This window comes from Macrotis lagotis, chromosome 1, assembly GCF_037893015.1.
Source record: "Macrotis lagotis isolate mMagLag1 chromosome 1, bilby.v1.9.chrom.fasta, whole genome shotgun sequence".
NCBI classification, from domain to species: Eukaryota; Metazoa; Chordata; class Mammalia; order Peramelemorphia; family Peramelidae; genus Macrotis; species Macrotis lagotis.
Window position 1 is genome coordinate 248,689,814 of NC_133658.1, and position 26,488 is coordinate 248,716,301.

The following is a 26,488-nucleotide window of genomic DNA, read 5'->3' on the forward strand; positions in this document are numbered from 1 at the left end:
AAGACCAATCTCACAAAACTACTAGTGGGTGAATATTTAATAATACTTTCCTAAAAGCCACTCTTTAGGCCTGTTAGCACAGAGTGAATGAGTTTTGTAAATTATTTGAATGATTTTTATGCCATATTTAATGACCCAAAGAATCCTCCAAAGAGTGAAAAGCTTTAAAATGAATTTACTGTCCCTGATTTAATTCAGTACAAATTTTTATGATTCCAGAGTTTACTGTGCTAGTGTCAGGCCATAGTTCTGTGGTTCACTAAATATAACACAAAATCATTAGTCAACATCCACTGAAACTTCCCACAAGCAGTATATTCTGTATTTGGTATTCTGAAATGGCAGGCCTCATAGATGGCATGTGAGAGGCCCCAATTTTATTTAAATGAACCCACTTTCTGTATGTTTAAATTAACTGTTGAGCCACTGATTTAGTATGAATACAGTAATACCCAGCATCTTGGTTCATTGTCCCACCAAGCTACTTCAGTTGGAACCTAGGAGCAAGATGTCCTGCTTGTTTATTAAAGTACTTAAAACTGAAATGGAGATGATTTTTTTAGAAGTATAACTAGGAGCTATTAGATTCTGCATGGTTACATCCCTGCAATTTCTGGGTGCTAAGCAGCTGAAGCTCCTTGTCTTCAGTATTGATTACTAGAGAAAGGCAAAGTAGACAAAACTAGGATTAATCTGTCTTAAAATGGGCCACTACCTCTTTCAGTTGCTTTTTAAAATTACAAAAATGGAAGTCATTTTTTTCATAATGTTTAATTATAAATGTTGGAATGGTTTACAAGCAATGAAGAGTAATCAGTTGTCCTGTTAGAGACATTATGAAGAGATAAGGATTAAAAATTGGAACAAAAACTAGTTCCCATTAATATTTTTCTGGTGAAGATATCTAGTCTTTGATAGGAATTTAGCTAATTCGGATTGTGGGGAAATAGGACACATAAAAATTTCATGCATTTCAATGGACAAAGGTATCTGACTATGAAGACTACCCTTTACAAGAGAAAGTTAATTTGACCTTTCCAAAAGTCCCTTCCAGCTCTAAATCCTATGACCTATAATGTCCCCTTGAAAGAATCAGTTTTGGGAGTTACTATTTTTTTTTTTTACTAAGATTCTGGAATCAGTAATGTCTCTAGCAAGCAAATCTAAAGAAATTAAAATTCTGATTTCCCTTTTCTAAGACACCTGGGATTTCTGTGTACAACCCTCCTCTGGGTATTGCTCTTTGTTTACCACACGTTACATGTAATTTTCTCTCCCATTGCTTATTCTACATGAAATAATCAGGTTAAAGGAATTGAAATGAAGCAAGATGAAGGAGAGTGTATGTTTTTTTCCCTAAATAGAGGTTTATTGAGCTGTGAATAGAGTATTTGACATTAAAGAAGAGGAAAGCAGATAAAAGGACTTGCTTTGGAAATAGGCAAGTCCATTGCAGTTTAAATTCTATATCCCTTTTTGCTTAAAGCAAACTACTTAAGGGGGTGGCTAGGTGGCGCAGTGGATAGAGCACAGGCCCTGGAGTCAGGAGTACCTGAGTACAAATCCAACCTCAGACACTTTACCTAGCTGTGTGGCCTTGGGCAAGCTACTTTAACTCCGTTTCCCTTGCAAAAAAAAAAAAAAACCTAAAAAAAATAAAGCAAACTACTTAAATTCCAAATTAAATTTCCAAAATGGTTCAATCCAATCAGTTTCATAAATATTTCCGCAGGGTGGGGGGTGGGGGGGAGGAAGCTGTTCTGCTTTGTAATACATCTATCCAGCCGTGTGAGGTCTCCCTTTCTTTTTAAGAAATCCAGCAGTAACATTAGTGGAGATGCCCCAGGAGAGCATTAGCCCCAAAGTAGTTGATTGCTCATTCATTTACTGTATTTTCTTATGTTCAAAATGGAAACAGGTGACATCAACATAGACTAGGGATTATCAAATTTGTAAAATCATTTAAGACTTTTAAGAAAGTGAAGTGGACTTTTACCAGGTAGGTTAGTTTTATTAAAGGGGAAGAAATACAATCTTGTACTAACATTGAAGGGTAGGCAGGGGAAGGGAATACTATCAAGTATCTAGCATTTAAGAGAGTTACTTTTCACTTGCTCACTATTTTGTTTGGCATGATGGTTTTTTAAAGTGTGAAAACTGCCTCCTGAATAAACAGATTTGAAAGGGCTTTTTGGTGAAGCTGTTTTATTTTGTAATCTTTTTCCAGAGAGCTCTACTTTGAAAAGTACCCATATTTTTATAAATAGAATTTTTTTTAAGTTAGTGGACAATTTGCCCTAAATCAAGATTATCAGGTACACAGATGACTCAATTTGCTCTTGAGGATAAGGGAAAGACAATATTCTTCAGGAAAGAGCTCCCCTTTCTTTCTCATCCACAAGTTACTGCTTTTTCCCTTGTTAGCATTAAGCCAAAGAACATGTACAAGTGTCTATTGGTACAGCACTGAGGAATTCTTAATAATTGAATGGTCCAGGCAAGTGACAACACAATCAGATGAGGAGGCACCTATATAATAGATGTTTTCCAGTATCAGCTAGCTGCCTATCAGACCTAGTGAAGTAGCATGATAGTTACATACTTGAAACTGAAAGGAACCTTAAATTTTATTTAATCCAAATCTCGTCCCCCTCTATTTAAATAGATGAAGAAATTGGGGTCAAGAGGAGTTATATTACTTCCCCAGACTCAAATCCATGTTCATTCCACAATATGGTCCTACAGAAGTGATTTGGATGCAAATTCCTGGTTCCTTAAAACTAAATTACTGCTTTGTGGGGAGTATACATTTCAGTAACCAGTTTCCAACTGAGGAAGAAGAGGTGTTCGTTGGTCATTGAAAAAAAAGGATGAGCCCCTACCGTGACTTTTGTGATGTCGAATAACACTGAATTTGGAGAAAGGTAAGTTTAAGTCAGATAACAGTATAACAGATATAACAGATAACGGGGAAGAGTCCAGAATTTGGTATCAAGAATAAGATTCTTGTTCACCTTAGTCGTTTAACCTTGAGGCGTGTCATTTAGCCTCTTGAGCTCAGTTTTCTCATCTGTAAATTGAGCATTCAGTTAGATATTCAAGGATCCTTTTAGCATGCACATTGTCAGTGAATGATTTGTCATAGATATCCTCTTTAAAAGTTTTTGAACTTCTAGGAAATCAATTTTCATCTTTTAAAAATAAAATAGAACCACTGTAGGATGGAACAGCTCTTTTAGACCAATTTTTAAGTGGGTGGAATGGCTCTTTTAGACCAATTTTTAAAAGAAATTATTCTTTATGCTGTCATACACATACTTAGATGCCTCATTATTCATCAAGAAACATCACGATCAAAAAAAAAAAATAAGAAAAAGATGGACCAGACATTAATACGGTATTGGCTGAAGTTGTGAATTGGACCAATCAATCTGGAAAGCAATCTGGAATTTTTCTAAGAAAGTGATTCAAATATCCACACTTTCTAATTTAAATACCTCACTGGCATATACTCCCAAAGAGATCAAATTGAGAAATGTTCCATATCCATAAAAATATCGATATCATCATTTTCTTGTAGCAAAAAGGAACAATGGGTATTCTTTGATTAAACATATTAGGGTACATGAATGTAATATTACTATGCCTTGAGAAACAAAGTAGAATATGTTGACATATGAACTGTTGTAACACGAAGTAGGCAGAAACAAGGAAACTATAATGATGATGACAATGAAAAATGAGAAAATTAAAACCCCAAACAAATCTTTATTACTATAATGATTAAAGCTTTTTCTCAAAGAGATGTGAAAATACCCTTCCCTTCTTTGTGAGGGTAGAGCATTACAGTAAGAAAAGTTGCATATATTATTAACTTTTGTTTATTTTGGTTAAATGATTTTTCTCCAAAAAAAATTTTCTTAAAAGGGATGGATTTTTGTTGGTGAGGATGAGAGAGATTTTAAAATGAAGATGATATATAAAAGATAATTTTTAAAAATGAACCAGTAGTGCAACGATCAAGAAATGACCAGTGAATAACTAACTATCCATTTCTAAGAAGGCCATCAGCATGTTGGGCGAACTCCTTGTGGTAGATTTATGGGTAATATGGACAGGAGTCTCAAAGGATGAGCAGACATAGATATCTGCTTTATTTTTGGAGGAACATTATTAAAAAGACATTCACTGGAGTTTTAAGAGCATGATACTTTTCGTATTTGTATAAATACTCTGCGTATTTAACCTTTTCACTTAACCCTCAAATATGTGTCAAGGACTGGTCATTATTGGTTTGGAATCCTCCTCTACCAACAGATCACAGTCTTTGACTTAGAACCTTAGAGAATTTCCTGGGACTCAGACTATAACTTATTAGTGGTCAAGTATCACATAGAGAATCTGAACCCAGATTTTTCTAATTCCAGTTCAGAATTCTCTATTCACAGAACCACACTGCCCCTCAATCCTTAAAAGTGCACAAGTTGAGGGAGGAAGGGAATTCTTTACTACTCATCCAGCAAAAGAGACATTTAGTTTTGACAGGTAGTTTTTTTTTTTTGCAAGGCAAGTGGGGTTAAGTGGCTTGCCCAAGGCCACACAGCTAGGTAATTATTAAGTGTCTGAGACCAGATTTGAACCCAGGTACTCCTGACTCCAAGGCTGGTGCTTTATCCACTACGCCACCTAGTGGCCCCTGGCAGGTAGTTTTTGGCAGGTAGTTTTTGGCAGGGAGTGTTGGCTTTCTTTTGTCTGTCAGCTTGACTGAATTGAAAATTACAATTTTGTCATTCAATTACACTGCCAATAAATAGTGGGACAAAGAGCATTATTGATGAATTAGCAGAATGCTGTTCAAACACTGGGCTGACCAGGATTAAATGTAGTGCTAAAGTTAGAAGGTAGTTTCACATGCCTTTTAATAGAGTATTTCTGAAACCAAATGTGCTTCTCCACCCCCCCACCCTGAGGAACACAATTCTAACAACCTAATTTTTTTGTCTCACTTGTCAAGAAAACAAATATAAGTAGTTACCATAGTTGTATTCCTTACATTTGCAACTTTTAATTGGAACAGATAATAGTGTTTCTGAAACTTTTAATATGTCATCTCTATTTCAGTCTCCTGAAAAACTGACAAAAAAGAGATGGTGTGGTCATATTAGAAGAAGAGACTGAATAGCCTCTTTTTTTCTCTCTGCTGGCTTGAGGAACTGAAGGCTAGCTAAAGAAAGCTCATGATTAGTAAAGATAATATTGACTTCCTTACCTTTTTTTCCCCCCATATATATGGTGCAGAAACATGAGTAGGCACAAAGTAGTTTTAGGCCAGGCTCTGGAAGGAGGCTTGGGATTTGTGTTAACTTCCTATTTCAGTTTAAAATCAGGTGCCTTCAAGAAAGAAAAGTTAATCTTTCCCTGAGTGATTTTAAGTGAATTAGAAACTTGGTCATCAGATTACTCAATAATCCTTGTTTTTCTGATAGCTGGTATAATATGATGACTGGTATAATATGATGACTGGTATAATATGATGACTCCAGTAGAAGACTGAAACATGTTGGGAAACTCAAAATCTTTTGTTAATCTTTTCATGCTTTATTGACATCCCAGCTAAATGGTATAAATAGCCACTAAATTTGCCTCCTCTAAGGATTTAAATAAAGAGAAAATTATTTTAAAGTTTGATAGTTCAGAGTCTGTGTTGTAATCAAGGGATGTGAAATTGAATATAGCTGTCAAGTAACTAGTTCCTTATCCTTTGCATCTTGGCAGTGTTCCCATTCCCTGATGCCTGAGTACTTCCTATTATTCCTACACTTCCACTTTCCCAAGAATTACTTTTGCAGCTCTTCTAACCCCAGGGATCTGCTGGTATATTCCAGATCTTGGCACTCCACATCAGAAGGATTCATTGATCTCAAAAAACTTTGGTAGGAACTGAGATATTGCTGAATCCACTCTGACCCAGGAGCTTTCTGAAAGGGGATTTAGGATGGGAGGGATGGAGAGGGGTGGTTCTCTGGCAGTGCATCACTTAACATGCCAGAGTTAAAGCCTGGGGAGATGGGGATAGGAAGAGTGTGCACACCCTATGATACATATATGTATATGTATGCATATATGTGTGTGTATATGTATGCTGTGAGCATGTAGGCTTCTACTTCCAGAGCAGGGAAGGAGTGCCATCTGTTTAAGGCTCTAGTGTCCAGTGTTTCCCAGGATTCCTTAAGTATGTATTGAGTTTATGGGAGTAGAAAGAGAAGGGGAATCATGGTGGAAATGGATTGAATTTCTTGTACCTTCTGATCTAGACTGTGCCTAGAACCCAGCCTCTTTCTACTATTTTCTTCCAAAGGCAAACAGAATTAAAACAAGAACAAAATATTTCCCATGCCTTTTAGAGATTGGTACTTTGTGACAGTGGATTCCTGTAAGGGACTGGTCAGGGATTAGCTTGGAAGTCCTATTTTAGGCAGTGAATAGGTGCACTGCAGAGGTGATGTTCTGCAGAGGCAAGAGGGGATAGGATCTGGGTATTTCCCCCAGGCTCTCATCATTTTAAAGTTTTCTTTGATTTTAGTATTCTACCTTTTTTCTTCCTTCCCTTTTTCTGAAACTTCTTTTTTCCTCCCCACCTCCCCACCCCCCCAGACCCAGAGATATGCTAGACATACGCCTGTGGGAAGAAAAAGCAAAAAACTTCCAAACAAACAGATACCCATCCCAACTCTCTCCTCCCTTTCCAGCCACTCCCTGGGCTGAAGCTCTGGCTCCTGATTTTAAACACATGCCTTGCCATTCTCTCCCCTCCTTTCCTTTCCTACCCCCCTTAGACTCTGTGCTTTTGCTGTCTCTCCCTCCCTCCTCCCCCCCCCCCCCCCCCCCCAGTCCCAGCTAACTTCAGAAGAAGGAGGGATTTTTACCTACCTCATTCGAGGGGCCCAGGGAGGCTGGGCTATAGGGTTATTTTGGGAACAGCTCCTCGGATCTGAAGGCCTTGTTAGGGTAGCACTGACCTTTCCACTAGAGAAGGAGGGCAGGACCAGGAGAAGGGGGCGGGGGCTAGAGGAGAGAGACAGGCAGACCCCCCACACCCATTAGAAGTGAGAGAGGAGCCAGCTGAACTTTTGGCGTAGTGGCATTGCCTTGGGGATCTCAGTACTGGCCGCACTGCTCAGAGGGGATTTCCCCCTTACTGGGACTGGCTGGAGACTCTTAACCCCTATCCTTTCTCCCCGTAGCCTCCTTCTTAAAGGGACCATGCAACTTTTCCAGTCTTCCCTAGAATTGCCTCTGGAGTAAAGGATCATTCTGGGGGATGTGAAATCTTTCCTGCTTTTGTGTCTTAGAAGCAACAGATGCTCTGTCCTTCAGATTGATTCTTGAGGGAGGGTTGGGGACCCTCTCTGCCTGTCATTTACAGACAGACACACCCCCACCTTAGTTCTCTGGACCTTCAGACCCCTGACAAGATCATGTCCATACCATATTGGAGCGGCCTCATAAGGGTGAAGGTACAGCCCTGAGCCGGGACTGGAAAGAGGGTGGGGGGTGGAGCCTTAGGGCTCCCCCCCACACTCGAGCTGGAGGGTGGAGAAGAAGCCAGGGTCTACGATGAAATGAGTGGAGGCCGCTTTGACTTTGATGATGGTGGTGCATACTGTGGAGGTTGGCAAGATGGCAAGGCCCACGGACATGGGCTCTGCACAGGACCCAAGGGCCAGGGCGAGTATTCTGGTTCTTGGAACTTTGGTTTTGAAGTAGTGGGCATCTATACCTGGCCCAGTGGCAACACCTATGAGGGTTACTGGTGCCAAGGCAAGAGGCATGGCCTGGGGATAGAGACCAAGGGGCGCTGGCTCTACAAGGGTGAATGGACTCATGGCTTCAAGGGGCGCTATGGGACCCGGCAGAGCTCAAGCAGTGGAGCCAAGTATGAGGGCACCTGGAATAATGGACTTCAGGATGGCTATGGCACTGAGACCTATGCAGATGGAGGTACGTTGACCTTGCAGCCAGCACAGCAGCAGAGAAAATATGCAAAGAACAGAAAGGGGGGTTAGGGAATATTTGACCTGGAAGACAAAGAGAGGCTTTGGTGTGTGTCACATTGAGGCAACTTGCACATATATTCTGTGCATAATACATTTATTCCCCTTTGGGTGATAGGATGTGATAAAGAGAAATGGACAGGAATCAGGAGACTTAGATTCTAGTCCTATTTCAACCACTAATTGTTTCTTTGGGCAAGTCACTTCCTCTTTTTGTGTCCGAAGTTTGAGCCTCAAGATAAGGGGAATGGACCATGTGGTTCCTAAAGTTTCTCCTCTAACTCTGATGCTATGATCATTTACTCTAGTAAGGAAGAATGATTTCAAATCATGTATGGATAATTTAAAATCATGAGAAATTTTAAACTGTTTCTATTTGACTTTAGAACGCACGATATATTTGCTTTCTATAGCTAACATTTAACATAGATTGTATTCCAGGAGCACACAGTGACAGACTGTCCATAATCTGCTTTCTGTGAATGTGGAAGAAGGCAGGGAAAGCCAGTCTAGATTGAAAATTTTGCTTTAGATAATCAAAAGTAGATTCAATAATGTGACTGAGTATGCATGTAGATTTGTTACTAAATATGGACTTATAGTTTCAGGGAAGAGGTATGCTTGCCAAGTGGTGTGTATACTTTGTTTTTATAACCATGAATGTGGACGTGTGGGGTATTTCATTGATTCCAATTATTATGTAGGAAGAGAATAACAAAGAGCCTAGGTGTGATAAGTTCAGGATATATCTACTGAGAAGTGAGTGTAGACTTCCAAGCCACTACATTTTACTTTTTCCTTTCCCAGGAGAGAGCAGGCTGTATGCTAATGGTACCAACTTGGCTTAATTAAAGTACTATGTGTAAAGTTAGATCTATCTGTTTTGGGAAACATCTTATTTTTATTATCAATCCATCATTCCATCTTAATTGAGCTCCTGTTGCATCCAACTGTTTATTCAATATTACAAGAGCTAAAGAGATGTTTAAGGCAATCTCTTTAAGATAAGTAAAATCAGTTTGGGCAGATAAGATTGATGCTCATGACTCTCATGTACAAAAGACTTTATAATTTAGTCAGACATCATACACACTTTACAAAGTGCATTCATATCCACTCTTACAATAACCTTGTGAAGCAAATAGTGTAAATATCTCCTTTTTTAGAGCTAAGGAAACTGCTCAGAGAGAGAGAGAGAGACAGAGTGTGACTTGCCCATAGTCCAGTAAGTGATGAAACCAGGGATGAAACTCAGGTTTTCCAAATCTTTTTACTTCATTCTATATGGAAAATTATAACTATTCTTCCCCATCCTATAAGTGACTGGGTCTATAGGTTGTACCACCCAATCATTTCTCTTTTCTTCATTGTTATCCATCCTTTAGCAGTTATCCTTTGAGTCATATGTTTGATTAGTGTTCTAGTATCGTCCTATGAGATCTTATAGGTACACACAGAGTTGAGGGAAAACTCTGATCCCAAGGCTTGTTGCCAGTCAGTTAGGGCAGCATTCCTTCCTGCCATGGCCATATATAGCAAGCCTAAAAAAAGCTGCTGATTGGGGTGGGGGGAGAACCCGCACTTGAAAAATCAGCTCTTAAGTTATATACTGCCACTCCCATGGTATTTCAGAAAGTTCTCTTGGAACCCAGGAGGCCTTATAGATCAAATCATGGAATGTCAGAGCTGGAAGGGTCTTTTTAAAACATAATATGTCATCTAAAAGGAATGTTAGACATATTTTAGTATAACCTAATTTTATAGATGGGAAAACTGAGATCTCATTTTATAGATGAGAAGCCTTCCTAGAGGAAGGAAAATGATTTGACCAAAGTTACACAGCAACAGTATCTACTATTTGCAAGCCACTGGGGCTATGAAGATAAAAGAGTAGTACTGACATTTACACTTTATTGAGGAATACAATATGCAGATTATAATATCTGACACAGTATTTTATGGTTTGCAGAACAAATAGGTTTTCTTCTAAAAAAAAATTATCCTCAACCACTGGGGTCAGGTAGGTTGCACAATGGATGGAGAACTAGCCCTAGAGTCTGGAGGACCTGAGTTCAAATTCAGCCTCAAACATTTGCTTAACTGTGTGATCCTGGCAAAGTCACTTAATCCTGATTGCCTTTATTAAAAAAGAAAGAAAGAAAGAAAAAAGAAAAGAATAGGTCATACCTTATTAAACCCATTTCCTTTTTTGATAGTCTTACCAAACTAAGAGGTAAGGTGAATATTGTAGATATAGTTTATTTAGATTTTATCCAAACTTTCAATAAAGTATCTCATACTATTCTCATGGAGAATAGGCATTAGTATAGTCAAGAAGATTTGGAGCTAGCTGAATGATCAGACCAAAGGAATAGTTGTTCATGTTTCAATATCATCCTGGGAAGGAAGTTACAAGTGGAGTACTGTAGGGTTAGCCCCATGGGATTTGACATTTTTATTGGCAACTTGGATAATGACATAGATGATATTTCACCAGAGAGATAGCTTGGGAGAGATAGGAAAGATTTACTGTTAAGTAAATGACAGTCAAAATCCACAAGGATCCACAAGGATCTTGATAAGCTTGACAATTAGGCTTCATGTAGAAAGATGAATTGAGGGGGCAGCTAGGTGGCGGCTAGGTGGCGCCTAGGTACCGTAGTGGATAAAGCACTGGCCTTGGAGTCAGGAGTACCTGGGTTCAAATCCGGTCTCAGACACTTAATAATTACCTAGCTGTGTGGCCTTGGGCAAATCACTTAACTCCATTTGCCTTGCAAAAATCCTAAAAAAGAAAAAAATGGTATAGATCTTCTGTTCCCTTCCGTCTTCATACCTCATTTGGAGGGTTATATTTAGTTCCAGGCACTGAGGCTTAAGAGCATTGATAAACTTGAAAATATTCAAAAAGGGCAACGAGGATAGTGAAGGCCTTCAGTCCATGACATATAAGGAATAATTGAAGGGAATGGACATTATAGTTGTTTTCCAATATTTCAGGGACTGTCCTGTGAAAGAAGGATTTGATTTTATCTGCTTGACTGGTAAAGACAGAACAAGAAACAACAGGTAGAAAATGGAAAGAGGCAAATTTAGATTGTCACAGAAAAATGGGAAGAAAGGAAGAGAACAAGTGAGTATTAAGCACCTAGTAACTGCCAAGTACCTGTGTAGCATTTCACAAATATGATCTCATTTGATCCTCACAAACAACCCTGGGAGGCAGGTGTCATTATTATCCCTATTTGACAATTGAGGAAACTGAAATAGGCAGAGGTTAAGTGACTTGCCCAAGGTCACAGAGCTCTAGGGTGGGTCTGAGGCTGGATTTAAACCCAGATCTTCAAGTCTCAGCACCCTATATAGTGCTCATTTAGCTCCCAAAATGGAATGGTTGGGGTTACTTCCAGAGGTTGCAAGTTTCCCCTTCTTAGAAGTCTTTAGCAGAGGATGGGGGATTGCTTGTCAGAAAAGTTAGAGTGGGGGTGATTTTGGAATATGAGTTGGAGCAGGTGGGTGACTGCTGAAATCTTTTCAAACTCCTAGGCTCTTTGATTCTGTGTTTCCAAATTGTGAAAATTCATGGAGAGGTAATGTTAGTTTGCAGGGAAAGCCAGTAATCCATTATGGCTGAAGTGTGGAGTTATGAATAGCTGGGAGGTGCAAAACACTGGTCCTGGAGTCAGGAAGACCTGGCCTCAGACTCTTACTAGCTATGTGATTCTGGACAAATCACTTAACACTTTTGCCTCAATTTTCCCATATATAAAATGAGCTGGAGAAGGAAATGGCCAACTATTCTAGTATATTTGCCAAGAAAACCCCAAATGGGGTCACAAGCAGTCATTCGTTACGGAATACAATAAAACATAAGGATGGATAAGTAAGTTGAAGACAAATTATAGAGTACTTTAAATGACAGGATGAAGAGTTTGTATTTGATAGAAATTCCTTGTTTCCTTCAAAGTTCAGTTCACACCCCACCTTTATGAAACCTTTTTCAACTCCCTGAAATTGTTTTATGTTTATAATATGTATGTATATGTGAATATATATGATAATGATATTTGTTCTTTGTTCTTAAAAAAAAGACCGTTATATTAGGGAGTTGCCATGGCATGCACATGAATTGGATTTGAGTGAGGGGTCATCAGTTTCACATTCTCCTCCAGAGCTATATCTGAATCCAGTGGCCAGATATGAATCATTTGATTGGAGATTATGCCCAATGTCACACAACTAGTGAGTGTCTGAGGTCAAATTTGAACTCAGGACCTCCTGACTCCAGGGCTAGTGCTCTCTATCTACTGCATAAGTGGTCTCAAATAGAATGTAAACTTCTTGAAGTCAGAACTGCTTCATTTTTGGCATTCTAGCACAAGAACTTGTTGCTTAGTAAATGTTTGTTGATTGATTCATACTAGAAACAATAGGACAATAGGGGCAGCTAGGTGGTGCAGTGGATAGAGCACTGGCCCTGGAGTCAGGAGGACCTGAGTTCAAATTCGACCTCAGACACTTAATAATTGCCTAGCTGTGTGGCCTTGGGCAAGCCACTTAACCCCATTGCCTGGCAAAAACTTAAAAAAAAAAAAGAAACAATAGGACATCATTGAAGCACTTTGCTTTTGTTTTTATTTGCAAGGCAATAGGGTTAAGTAACTTGCCCAAGGTCACATAGCTAGGTAATTATTGTGTCAGAGATGGAATTTGAACTCAGGTCCTCCTGACTTCAGGGTTTGTGTTCTATTCACCGTACCACTTAGCTGTCCCTGCACTGAAAGATTTTGAATAAATGAATGACATAGTCAGATTTGCACCTTAGAAAGATCATTTTGACAACTGTGTGATACATGGATTGAAAGAAAAGACAGGAGAATGGAAGATGGGAGATCTATTACAACAGTTCTGGTGATGAGAGTCTGAACTAATACAGTGGGTTATGTGATTGAAGAGAAAGATGATCAGAATCAAGAAGATTTGTCAACTGAGTGGGTATGGAAGAAGAAAGAAGAAACAGAAGAAGAATGACTCTGAAGCTATGAACCTGGGTGATGGGGAAAAGACAGGGTTCTCCTCAGCGGAAATCAGAAAGTTTGGAGCAGGTATGGGTTTAGAGAAGAAGATAAATTCTGCTTTGGACATAAACAGAGAAGAGAAGAGGGAAAGGATGGAATTTAGTTTGCCAAATGCCTGTTAGAAAATTGAACTGATGTCCAGGAGAGGGATTTGGATTGGCTATGTACAGTCACAAAATTATAGATAGATAGGGGAGTCACCACTGTATATTGGATCATTGAACCTATGGAAGATAATGAGATCATGAAAGGAGAATATGTGGTAGGAAAAGACAAAGCCCAGGACAGAACATTGGAAGGACATGTAAAAGACTAAGACAGAAATGGTAGAAGGAGAACTAAGGGAGAACAGTAAGGAATGACAGGATATTCAGGAGAAGGGAGTGGTGGTCAATATAAAAAAATGATCTTTTCTGTTATCTTTCTTTCTGTCTCCATCCTTCCCCTTTACCTCCCTTTTATTGCCTCCACCTCCTTCTATAGATAGTCTGATTCTCCCTTCTCTCATGATGGGGAAAGGTTTTGGAATTGTATTTTAAAATTACAAGACATAGGATGATAGAGTTAAGAATCTAAAAACTATATGAACAGGCTAGAATAATGGTCCAAGGAGGACCATTCATTACATGATGCTGCTTAATACAGAAGGAATGAATCATTTCTATGGATCTGTCAGCTCATTGATGTAGATGTTCCTTTTCACAAGGCAAATTGAACCTTCCATGCCTTCTCATTCTATGTGACCCTTTCCATGTTGTTCTATTAGTCCTCCAAGGGAATTAACCCCTAGGTTCCTTAATCCTCCATGAGTACCAATGGAGTACACAGAATATCTCTCACCCTATATGACCAACCCAACTCCTTTTCTGGTCTTAAAACTCTGATATTATCTTTTGTGTCCATTATTCACAACTTTTGGTGTTAATGTATCTATTTATTTCTACATATGCCTATTGAGCAAGCTGTAATTTTTTTATTCTGTAGATTGTGGAGACTGAGTGAAGACTATTGATTTTAAAAAGTTGCAAATTTTTTCAAGGTTTTTTGCAAGGTAATGGGGGTTAAGTGGCTTGCCTAAAGCCACACAACTAGGTAATTATTAAGTGTCTGAGGCCGGATTTGAATTCAGGTCCTCCTGACTCCAGGGCCAGTGCTCTATCTACTATGCCACTTAGCTGCCCCCGAATTTTTTGAGATAGAAATTTAAGGTCACTAGGAAATAGCTTAGGACAGGAGAGGAGAAGACAGAAGAAGGGAGGAAGGAAGGAACAAAAGAAGGAAGGGGGCGGCTAGGTGGCACAGTGGATAGAGCACTGGCCCTGGAGTCAGGAGTGCTTGAGTTCAAATCTGGCCTCAGACACTTAATAATTACCTAGGTGTGTGGCTTTAGGCAAGCCACTTAACCCCATTTCCTTGCAAAAAAAAACTAAAAAAAAGAAAAGAAGGAAGGAAGAGAGAAACAAATGAGTTTTAAATGAGATGAACTCTTCTTCATATCATCTGTATTTTCTCTTTATATATATATATATAGACTTTATATAGATTTATATATGTATACATAAAATATGTATGTATATATGTATATATACACATATATACACATTTATATTGAAAAGTTCCATGGGGAACTTTTATAGTCTTAGAATCATGTGTGCATCAAGCAAGCAAGCTAAGATCATTTCCTTGGTTACAAAAGTGTACAATTTTCATCATCAATCATATAATTCATATAATATATTTGTATTATAGTCTAGATAATAGACATTCTTCATCTGCTTAATTTTTTTCCTATATGGATAGTTTAACAGATTTCTTATGTATTATTTTAGAACTCATTTAGGAATGAACGACTAAGTGAATATTCAGGTATTAATGGGTGTTGGGAGCTAGGCTCTCTAAGCTGCTTGACACAGCCATGGCAAGAAGACTCAAGGCAGTCACACCACCTGTTGGAACAACATTTCCTTCTTCAATATATATAGGGATCCCATGTATACCCATATTTATAGGTCTATTATTGATTGCAATACTTACTTATCCTAATAGTGGAATGACTTATAAAGGAAGGATTTCAGAGAAATTCAATGCATAAAACAGATTGTGAACTCTGTCCAAATTTAACAGGACTGCCTCTCCCTAAGACATACAAAAGGTTTCAACATTATGAAATCTCTGGAAAACCCAACACTGGGAATTCCAAGGAGATGTCAGAATATATACAGGGAAAACAGATACAAGATGGGTTAGGTAGAATTCCTGGGAAATCAACAGTTTTGTCCCCCTTATCATATGAATATTTGAAAAAGATGGTGAAAGAATAGTTAGTATAGGTGACCGATATGTGAATTCTAACAGCCTTAGTTTCTTGAGAAAGAATAAAAAAGTCACAGTAACCGTGGTTTCTACCAACATGGGCTGAAAGGAAAATTGGTTATTGTTAAGAGTTAACGGATGGGTGGACAAGCATAAAGATCCTCACTATAGATTGTTAAGGGAGTGTATCAAAGAACATTTCTTACACAGAAAATATAAAAAACTTTCCATTAAATGAATTGCTTAATTAATAACTTTAAATGAATTAACAATTATACAATGTAGTAATAAACTAGGTAACAGGTTGAGGTCATCATGGTCTGAGTAGGGATAAAATATCAATTAACTATATGATTGCTAATCAAACTTGTAACCCCATGAACTATATGATTGATGATGAAAATTGTACACTTTTGTAACCAAGAAAATGATCTTAGCTGGCTTGCTTGATGCATACATGATTCTGAGACTATAAAAATAAATCTGAGCAGCAGTCAGTCAACCTGCTCCTGCCTTTAACTCCTGTGTTGACTCAACTCATTTCGCCTACTCTATCCCTCCTGTTAGGTTCCAAGGACCCCGCGGAGGCTGGACTCCCACAAACGGGGAGATTTATAGAGAGGGGTATTTGGTCTCACTTACAGGGACCCTTTATTCCTATGATTTCTTATTCTGGGGAGAATTTGATCAAGGACTTGCTGGTACAGTCAGTTAATGAGTGGCAGGATTGAAATTCCTACAGTCACAAGGTGACTCAGCCTTCCCAAGAGTTGTCTGTCTGACTGTCCTCTGACCTGTGCCTTACCTGCCATACCTCAGGGAAGCAGCCAGAGCTTTTTTATTTTCAGGAAGGCCCAGGAGGTGGAATGGAACTACTCCCCTACTTCTGGACACCTGACTGCATTAGAGTAGCCTTTTTTGCCTATTTTTATTTTCCCTCTCCCTCCTTCTTCCTTCCCCTACCAGAGGTCTTCTGGGCATGAGCAAACAAAAAAGAAAGCTTTCCTTATCTAAGCCATCTGTTTTGTCTGCCTGATTTCCATAATCTTTCCCCATCCTGCTTTGGAGGAGTACTGGAAAACTGACTTGCTCAATTCAGCTCATCAAACATTAAGTGCTTGGTTCTTGAAATATAAAAATGAAACTGTATAGTCCCTGTTCTTGAGAAACTTAAAGTCTACTAAAAGGAATGAGACAAATAATAGCTAGCATTTGTATAACTCTCTAAAGGATTACTAACTGCTTCAGATAAATTAGCTCATTTGGTACTCATAACAAACCTGGAAGGTAGGTATTATCATTATCCTCATTTTCAAGATAAGGAAATTGAGGCCAAAAGATGTTAAGTAATTTGCCTGTGATCATACAATTAGTATATGAGATTTCAGGTATTGCAGACTTGAAGCCCAGTACTCTCTCTATTCATTGTACCATTTAGCTGCCTCAAATCACATTATCAAATACATAGACCATCATAATTCAAGTTCTATTTGCATTTTTGTTCACTCATTTCAGTATGACTCTCAGTTATCCCATTTGGGGTTTTCTTGGTAAAGATACTGGAGTGATTTGCCATTTCCTTCTTCAACTCATTGTGCAGATGAGGAAACTGAGGCAAACTATTAAATGATCACACAGTTGGTAAGTGTTTGAGGCCAGATTTGAACCAGCACTCTATCCATTGTGCCACCTGGCTGCTCTACAATTGCATAAAACTAAAGACATTTAAAGAGGGTGGGATAACTTATTACTAGGAGTTTGACAGGTAATCAAAGAAAGGTCCCTTCTAGTTCAATCAGAGGTGTCCAGAAATTGGCCAAGCTCATACGTAGAATCGTTGTGATTTAGAAAGTCCTTGCTATCTGCTCCCTGGAAGTTAGAAGTCAAGAAAATTCACTTTTCAAAGCACTTTCATACTCATTTGAGTCACATTGTCAGAATGGGATTTTAAAACGTAGAATAGGAGAGGGTCATAAGAGATCAATTATTTCAACCCCTTCACTTTTCGAATGAGGAAACTAGGGCCAGAAAAATTAATTGACTTCCATATGATTCAACCGTAAACCCAAGAGTCTTGGGTATAGTATATTGGGTATAGTTGGGTATAGTTTATTGAATAAGTGAACTTAATTACTGTATAGTTGAGAAAACTAAAACTCGGGGAAGTGAAGTCACACCTCCCTCTTTAACCTCATATCCCCCCCCATAATAATTAATTGATTCTTAAATTTGAGACTATTAATAGGAAAAGAATTTTAGGTTTCATTGTAAAGGAAGCCTTATAAATATAGCCAACATTTCTATAAACTCTACAGTTAAAAAGTGCTTTAAAAATATTATTTTGTTGGATCCTTACAAAGCTGGCGAGATTGGTACAAGTATATCCTTTTATTTTATGGTCAGGAAATTGAGATTGGAGAACAGAAATGGCTGATCTAAGGATTTATAGTGAATCAGAGACAGAACTAGAACCTGAATCCAGGTGTATTTGTGGTTTTAAAAAAAGTTTTACTGTTAGTTGCTTTTGTTTTTAACACCATAGGAATTTTATTTTAACCTCTTCTTGAACATAGAGTCTGTCCTAATAGCAAAGAAAAACTTTTGACAAAGCCAACAGACACAATGATTGCAGCTGCTGAAGCTTCAATTTGTGAAAATGTGAGTGTATATATTAAGCACACACATACATACATGTGTGTGTATATAGAGAAACAAAGACTTAAATCCTGCATGTTTAGAATATATTTGTATTTCTCTGTGTGTACAAATAAATATATATGCTTACAAATATGTAATACCAACACTACCACCCACATTTCTACTGAAAGAATGAAGATATGCTTCCTTATCAATTCTCCAGAACTAAGATTTTTTATTATAATTCATCAATTTTTGCTTTATAATTTACATTCTTGTAGTAACTGTATATGTCATTCTCTTGGATCTGCTTCCCCCCACTATGTATCACTTCATACAAATCTGATTGTGTTTTCTGAATTCCTCATATTTGTTTCTTATATCAATAATATTCCATTACATTCATGTGCCGCAATTTGTTTAGTTGTTTTCAAACTGATGGGCACCCATTTTTTTGGCTACTGCAAAAGTGTTGCTTTGAATATTTTGTTATGTCTAGGATATTCTTTTCTCTCTTTGACCTCTTGGGAGTATTTACCTAATAATGAGACAACTTGGTCAAAGGTCTAAGAAATTTAATGATTCTTTGCAAATTAATTTCCAGGGTGGTTAGACTAATTAATAGCTCTACTAAGCAAAGTCAAGTACTAGTCTTCCTCTAGCACCTCCAACACTATTTTTTGGTAATCTTTTGTAGGAACTCAGGTCTTCCTCAAGCCCAGGGCTCTTTCCCTTACATCTTTCTGCCTTACTGTCAAACTATCAAACCATATTTCCCACAGGCAAACCATTTCCTCAATTTATTTATGAGGCTCTGCCAAAGGGAGTGACTTTTTTATTTACTCCTAAAGTGGATGGGACTAGAGGGGAAGTGTAACTTAACCCTGGAGAAGAGCCAAGTCAGGGTTCAGGATGTATTTCTAAACTTAGAAGATTTAGAATTGGCAAGAACCTTAGGGATTATGTGGTCCAATACCCTTCTTTTGCAGATGGGAAAAGTGAGACATGTTCAAAAATACTTAGGGATTGTAACACAGTTTCTTTCACTTCAAATCCTTTGTTTTTTGTTTTTCTCCTACACCTATCTCTCATGGTCTCTTAAATGAAGGCCTATTAGATCTGCAGGGAGTCTGGGAGGTATAATGGGAAGAGCAAGCCTGGGTTCATTTAGCTCATTCCAGGTCATGTCAGCTGCAGTCTTGAAGGCTGTCAGCACTCTGTTTGAGGCAGGGGATAGAGAAGATGTCAGTCTCATTCTCAAGTATTTCTGTGAGGTGTGAGGGGGTAATTAATTAAAGATTGTCTGAAAGCCAGGGAGTATTGGAGCCATGAGGTCCCAGGGTTAGAGTTCTCCTCTCCGTAATATGCAACTCAATCCTCCCTATCCAGAGTATAAAAATAGTCCAAATCAGTTTTGTTGCTTTGGGTGGCATGCAGTAGTCTCTTTGAGCCAGAGAGTGTTGACTTTCAGCACAGGCGGTTTTAGATGGGAAGTAAAAGACTGATCCCAGGCTTGTAGATAGCAACAGAAACTTTCTGCCTGCAAGAACATTCTTCATGGAGCATGGTAGAAAGATCAACTGGATTAGGAGCCAAGAGAACTGATTTGAGTCCCAACTCTGTCACCAATTCATCTGTGCTCTTGGGAAAATTACTTCCTTTAGTTCTTCATCTGAAAAATATAGATTAATAGCCTAATTGTGAATCTGTTAATGAATGGGAATGTTTTCTTTTAGCCCTTTGGAGTCCTATGACTAATGTTCTATATGAATTAGGGATAGAGGTCATGTTAGAGAGTCCTTCCCATCCTTAACCATAAATGGACCATCCGTTGACTCTTATCATACAGCTCTGTTCCTGACATGAGCCAGACCATATCCTTGTCATGAACCTGAGTCGGCCTGCAATGTGAACTCCAGATGCCCTGATGTGAACTCCTGAGTATTCAGTCCTATTCCAGGGCTACCAGAATTCTGGTCAAATCTTTCATATGTACTTTTATTTAGCAACTGAGAATCTGAGTTGAAATGTATCTTAAAAACTATCTTGTCTATCTTCTGATATGGCAAGAGTCCATCCCTTATAGTTTCCTAGGTTTGGAATGTGGTAGTATTATTGTCAGACCAAACCTATAATATCATAATTCATTCTAAGTGTCACATTTTAGAAAGGATACTGATAAATTAGAGCATGCTGAAGAGGGTAACAAGGTCTTAAGTTCCTGCCAAATAAGGATCTGTTGAAGTAACTGAGATGCTAGTTGTCTTCAAGGACTTAAAGTTCTGAAAAATGAATTAAGCTTAGTCTATTTGACCCCAGAGAATTTAACTAGGAACAATGGGTAGAATTGGTAGAGAGAGATTCAAGCTTTTGAGAAAAGAAAAATGAAGAGTTATCTAAGATACAGTAAACTACCTTGAAAGACAGTGAGTTCCCCCATTACTGAGTTCTTTAAACAGAAGCTGTGTGGCCACTTTTTGGGAATATTGTAGGGGGGACTCTTGTTCAGATATGGGTTGGCCAAGATGGCCTTTCACCTCTGAGATTCTATGATTCCCTTTCAAGGGATCCAGTCTCTAGTCTATCATTTCTAATGAGAGGAAACTCTTTACTCCCTGAGATAGCCCATTCTACTTTTGGACAGCCCTAATTGCCAAGAAACTTTGCCTTATGTGAAGCCAAAAAATTAGTCTGCAACTTCTAACCTTTGCTTCAAGTTCTACTTTTTATAATTAAGAAGAAAGAGTCTAATCCCTTCTCCATGTGATAGTCTTTCAAATACCTGAAGATAACCTTCATGTCTCCTTTCCCATCACTCTTATCTTCTCTGGGCTAAATATCCTAGTTCTGTTAATGCTATGGTTTCTAATCCTGGGAGCTTTTAGTGTCCTTTTTTAAAACGTGGTACCATAAACTAGATAGATATGACTTGACCAGAAAAGAATTCATCAGGGACTATTACCTATCTTGTTCAAAATATTGTGTTTTTTTTTAAAATAAGGCCTAATATACCATTACATTTTGGGGTTGCCCCACCTTGTTGAATCTTATAGAGGTTGCAGTCCATAAATAACAAATATTACTACCCTTCCCCATTAATCTTTTTTTATATAAAATATTGTCTAGCCATGTTTTCCTCATCCTGTTATTATATAGCTGGTTTTTTGCACATAAGGGTAGGACTTTATATTAATCTCCATTAAATCTCATTTTTATTAAATTTGTCCTATTATTGGAACATGGCAAGCTATTTGTGGATTCTCATTCTGTCATTCAATATTTTAGCTATAACTCTTAATCATGTGTCTTCTACAAGTACAACAAAAATAATATCAATACTTTCATTCAAATCATTGATTTAAAAAAAGGTTGAACAGAAAAGGATCCAGGACAGATCACCACTCCCTTAGAAATCTCCCCCAAGGTGACATCATCACCAATCATTATCCCTCCCTTTCTTTTTTTTTTTTAAGTTTTTGCAAGGCAATGGAGTTAAGTGATTTGTCAAAGGTCATTTATTATTATTAAGTGTCTGAGACTAGGTAATTATTAACTGTCTGAGGTTGGATTTGAACTCAGGTCCTCCTGACCCCAGGGAGGGTGTTCTATCCACTGCACCACCTAGCTGCCCCCACCCCTCCTTTTCTTTACAGAGGTAAGGGACTTGGTGTTGAACATCTCATATACTGATTCAGCTAATATGTTAATTAGTTTTCCTGAACTGCTTCTTCTTCCCTCTTTTGTGTGTGTGTGTGTGTGTGTGTGTGTGTGTGTGTGTGTGTGTATGTATTTTTCCTTTGTTACAAGAGATGGTTATCTGGATAGGCAAAGAATCTATTTGGAAATGGAGGTAATATAAACATGAAAGGGATTAATTAAAAATTCATTAATGACTGACTATTCTTTAGGTCTGGTCACTTATACAGTTTTGAATTCACCATACTCTTATTGGAATTTCATCTCTTCATCTTGTATACATGGTTAGTATGAAAAAAATTAAATGCTTAACTTAAATGTAGGTATATGTAATTTATGAAATTTCTCTGATTTACCAGTCATTCCAGTAAGCTTGTCAAAAAAAGGACTAAATAAATGATCATGGGCTAGAACTGAAAGAACCTCAAATCATCTAACCCTATTTATACTCAAAAACATGAGCCCCAAACCACCTGTTGTCTAGGAGGTGATGTTTTAGAGACAAAAAGCAAATGACTTCCCAGAGTCCCAGTTTGGTTTCTGGTTTATGGAAGAGTGATTCTAATGGAACAGTCTCCCTAAAGTAAGGAATGTTAGAGCTGACTAGGCTGCAGGAACACAAGAATATCAGAGAACTCTTATGATATTAGAGGGGTCCTTAAAAAAATCTTATCCAACTTCTTCAAGTGGGGCAAATTTCTAAGACTTTTTGCCCAAACAGGCAGAGTATAATGGGACTCAGACTACTTGTTCTTCTTCTTGCTAAGTACAGAATATATGAATTCTTTCCCAGGCATTTGAATGGAGGAAATACCCACAGCAACAAAGTCCTTTGAAAAATCCATTGAAAAATACAGTCTGATTGAAAAGAGGATTAGATTCTTCTGTTTGACCCCAATGACAGAATTGGATCGATGGATTCTAGGGACAAGGGAATAAAGTCTATTTATTCAGTCTAGGGTGATCACAGTGGGATTGAATTTATGACTAAAAAGAAATTCATGTTTAAGTATATGTCATAATATGTAGGTAACCTCTGAGTTCCTCTGAGGCTTCATGATGGTGAGTTGCAGAGAGTAAGATTTTTGTTCAATGTAGCAAAAATTTTCCCAACAATTAAAGTTATCCCAAATGGAATGGGTTACTAGTGTAATAATAATAATAAGTAAGAGTTTCCCATAACTGGAAATCTTTGAGTAGAAACTAGATGACTATTTGTCAGGGATAATAGAAGGATTCCTATCTAGGGACAGACTGAAGTATATAGTCTTTGAGTCTCCTTTCAGCTTTGAGGTTTATTAATGATTCCTAACCTCCTAGACTATAGAACCTGAAGACTCATTTTTTTCTTATAATCCTTCATATGACCTACCCTGGGATCAGAAGTCAGTGAATTTCCTTGCTGAGGTGGGTAGAAGAACTTTTAAAATAATTCCTGGTGGGGATTGTCTTCAACCTGACTCTAAGATGATGGTGGGGGAGGTGGATAAGTAACTTTCCCATCTCTATGAATTATTGAATCTTGTACTTATAACCTTAACCACTCAAATCAATGGAGTTCCCCCAAAAGAAACCAGGCATCCGAATTCCCAAGGTCAAATTGAGTGAATTCCATTGATCCAATTTAAACAATCAGTCTAGGGAGGATGATTGGGGTTAGCTGTGTGACCTTGGGTCAATCATTTCCAGTTTTGTACTGGAGCCAGCTCATACTGACTGAGGACCATTTATTAAATATTCAGTGTGAGCATCACACTGGAAAAGACTACAAATCAGGGCTTGACATTGTTTTGTTCATCCTCTAGGTTCAACTAAGTGTTGGAATAAATATTTTTTCCCATTGGAATAAATATTCTTTTTTGCAAATTAAACTTAAAACTAGGTCGAGATTACTTTTTTTTTAAATAATAGCAACTTATTAAACATTTACCAGCACAGCCCCAATCACTTCTCTATTTTGACATCAATTGTCTCTTTTCTCAATTGAGAGTTTGGACCAAATTATAATAGCTCATATTTCTGAAGCACCTTGATTTTAACAAAGTACTTACACCATAACCACCCTGTGATGTAGGTGGATTAGGTATTATTTGTATTTGACAGATGTGCACTTGCCTCTCAGGGTTGCTGTAAGGTCCAAATAAGATAATATATAGAAAGAACTTCACAAGCCTTAAAGTACTGTATATATTATATATTATTGTATTATATATTATATATTATTATATCATTATATATATTATTAAAGTACTGCATAAACACTATTATTATAATAATGCCTTAAAGTATCATATGAAAACTTTTCAGTCATTTTTCAGTCATGTCCAACTCTTTGTGATCCCATTTGGAGTTTTTTGGGCAAAGGTACTAGAGTGGTTTGCCATTTCCTTCTCCAGTACATTTTACTGATGAGGGAATTGAGGAGAACTAAGGAGAACAGAGTTAAATGACTTTCACAGCTAGTGAATATCTGAGGCCAGGTTTGAACTCATGAAGATGAATCTTCCTTAATCCAAGTGCTTTATCCACTGCATCCATCAACTAGCTGTCCATAAAAAATTCTAGCTATTGTTATTGTTGTTATTATTCTCATGGCAGCTAGTTATCATAGTGGTTAGAGTACTAGCCTGAAATCAGGAAGACCTGAATTCAAATACAGCCTTAGGCACTTGCTTTTTGACCTTGGACAAGTCACTTAACCTCTGTCAGCGTCAATGTCCTCAATTGTGAAATCTGCTTATTGGCAGAATAAATGAGTGCTGAGCTTGGAATAAGGATCTTCATGAGTTCAAATCTGGTCTCAGACAATTGCTAGCTGTGCAATCAAGTCGTTTAACTCTGCCTCAGTCCCTTATCTGTAAAATGAGCTGGAGAGAAAATGGAAACTGCTCTTGAATCTTTGCAAATAAAATCCCAAAATGAGATGACAAAGAGTTGGATATGACTGAGGAATAACCTAAAAGGGGGAAAAGATGTTTGTAGATAGAGACAAGGATTCAAAATGGGAAAGGGACTGGAAAGGGGAAGAGAGATAGGATTTTACAGTTTAGTATACTGAGGCAAATAGAAGTTAAGTTACCCAGGGTCACACAGCTAGCCAATATGAAATTTGAACTCAGATCTTCCTAACTCCAAACCCAGTACATCAATCTGGCAATTTTCTTTTAGGTTTTTGCTAGGCAATGGGGTTAAGTGGCTTGCCCAAGGCCACACAGCTAGGTAATTATTAAGTGTTTGAGACTGGATTTGAACTCAGGTACTTCTGACTCCAGGGCCGGTGCTCTATCCACTGTGCCACCTAGCCACCCCTCATCTGACGATTTCTAAGGTATTTTCCAGTTCTGATTTAATATTTCCTCTAGTGATATGTTATGATTTTTTAAGAAATGAAAACTTTGGAGATGCAAGAGACGTTTAATTTAACTCTGAAAAGAGATAATTTTTTTTACCCCTAGTTACTAAGTCATCCCCAACCCAAGCATGTCAGACATGTGGTTATGAGACATGGGGCTGGCTAAACTGTCACAGTGAAAGCTACTGGCAAGGGAAGGTTTTTACATTTGTGATCTAGAAATCAACACCCCCAGATTCTATTACCAATTTCTGCCCCTAAGCAAGACTCAAACCAACCAGGGCCCTGGATCCCTATCCTGAGCTTCTTAATGGCCACAGCATCTCTAAAATTAGTTTACAGAGAGAACAGGGCAGGAAAGTTCTGGCTAAGAGCTCAGACTGTTTGGAGAGAGGTCTCTGCAGGAAACCTCAACAGAGATCTCTCTTCCACCTCCAATCCTAAGGTCCTTATTCAGAACATTAAAAGTACCTTCAAATTCAGTGGTAGTAGTAGTAGTAGTAGTAGTAGTAGTAATTATAATTATTGCTTATAGGACCACAAATTGTTACTTTTATTTATTTTAACCTTTTAGAGTACTATTTTAATTTTTATACTAATAATATTAAAAGAAACAAAAGTGACATTTCTATAATTCTTTGAAGTGCACAAAGCACTTTAACATACATTATTTGATTTATTTCATCCTCCCAATGGCACTGTGAGGTACAGGATAGGAATTTCAGGAATAATGTATACAGTCCAGAAATACTGGAATTATCCCTGTTTCCCAGTTTAAGACAAAAGTGACTTGTGGTCAGATAGCTGGTAACTGCCAAAAGCTGCATTCAAACAGTTTTTCTTGCCCCATATCCACTATTCTATCCATGAAACTGATTCCTTTTTATCAGCCTCCCATCTTGTCTTGTATATTGCTCATTCAGTGAGTATTTGTTAAACACTATCTATATGCTAGGCTCTCTATTATATACTGAAGATGCATATATAAGAATAAGATCATCTGAGATGCAGTATGGTCTCCTTGATCCACTGATTGCCCTTTGGAGTCAGGAGGACCTGAGTCTGACACATACCAACTGTGAGACCCTAAATAAGACAGTTAACCTCTCTGTCCATGTCATCTCTCTAAGGCTATAGGTTGCTGAGAAGGAGTCATTTTCCTTTGGTAGAGGAAGTTCCTTATCAGGAGCTTCCTATATTGAAAAAATCAAAAATGTGTTTCTCACCCAAAAGAACAAACACAAAATCAAAAAGGGTGAGATAACTCCTGCCTACCAGAGGATGAAGCATGCTAATAGATAAATAAATGCAGTATATATATATATATATATATATATATATATATATATATATATATA

The 26,488-nt window shown here is 37.9% G+C and overlaps 1 protein-coding gene across 1 annotated transcript in view; it reads left to right on the plus strand.

Annotated features, from left to right (window-relative positions):
- Nucleotides 1-6,995: 6,995 nt before the first annotated feature.
- LOC141504836 (junctophilin-2-like) overlaps nucleotides 6,996-26,488 on the plus strand; it is a 69,895-nt gene continuing 50,402 nt past the window's right edge. Inside the window, exon 1 of the mRNA XM_074210152.1 lies at nucleotides 6,996-8,001. Within this exon, the coding sequence (XP_074066253.1) occupies nucleotides 7,623-8,001 (379 nt within the window). The 5' untranslated portion in view covers nucleotides 6,996-7,622. The remainder of the gene's footprint in view (nucleotides 8,002-26,488) is intronic.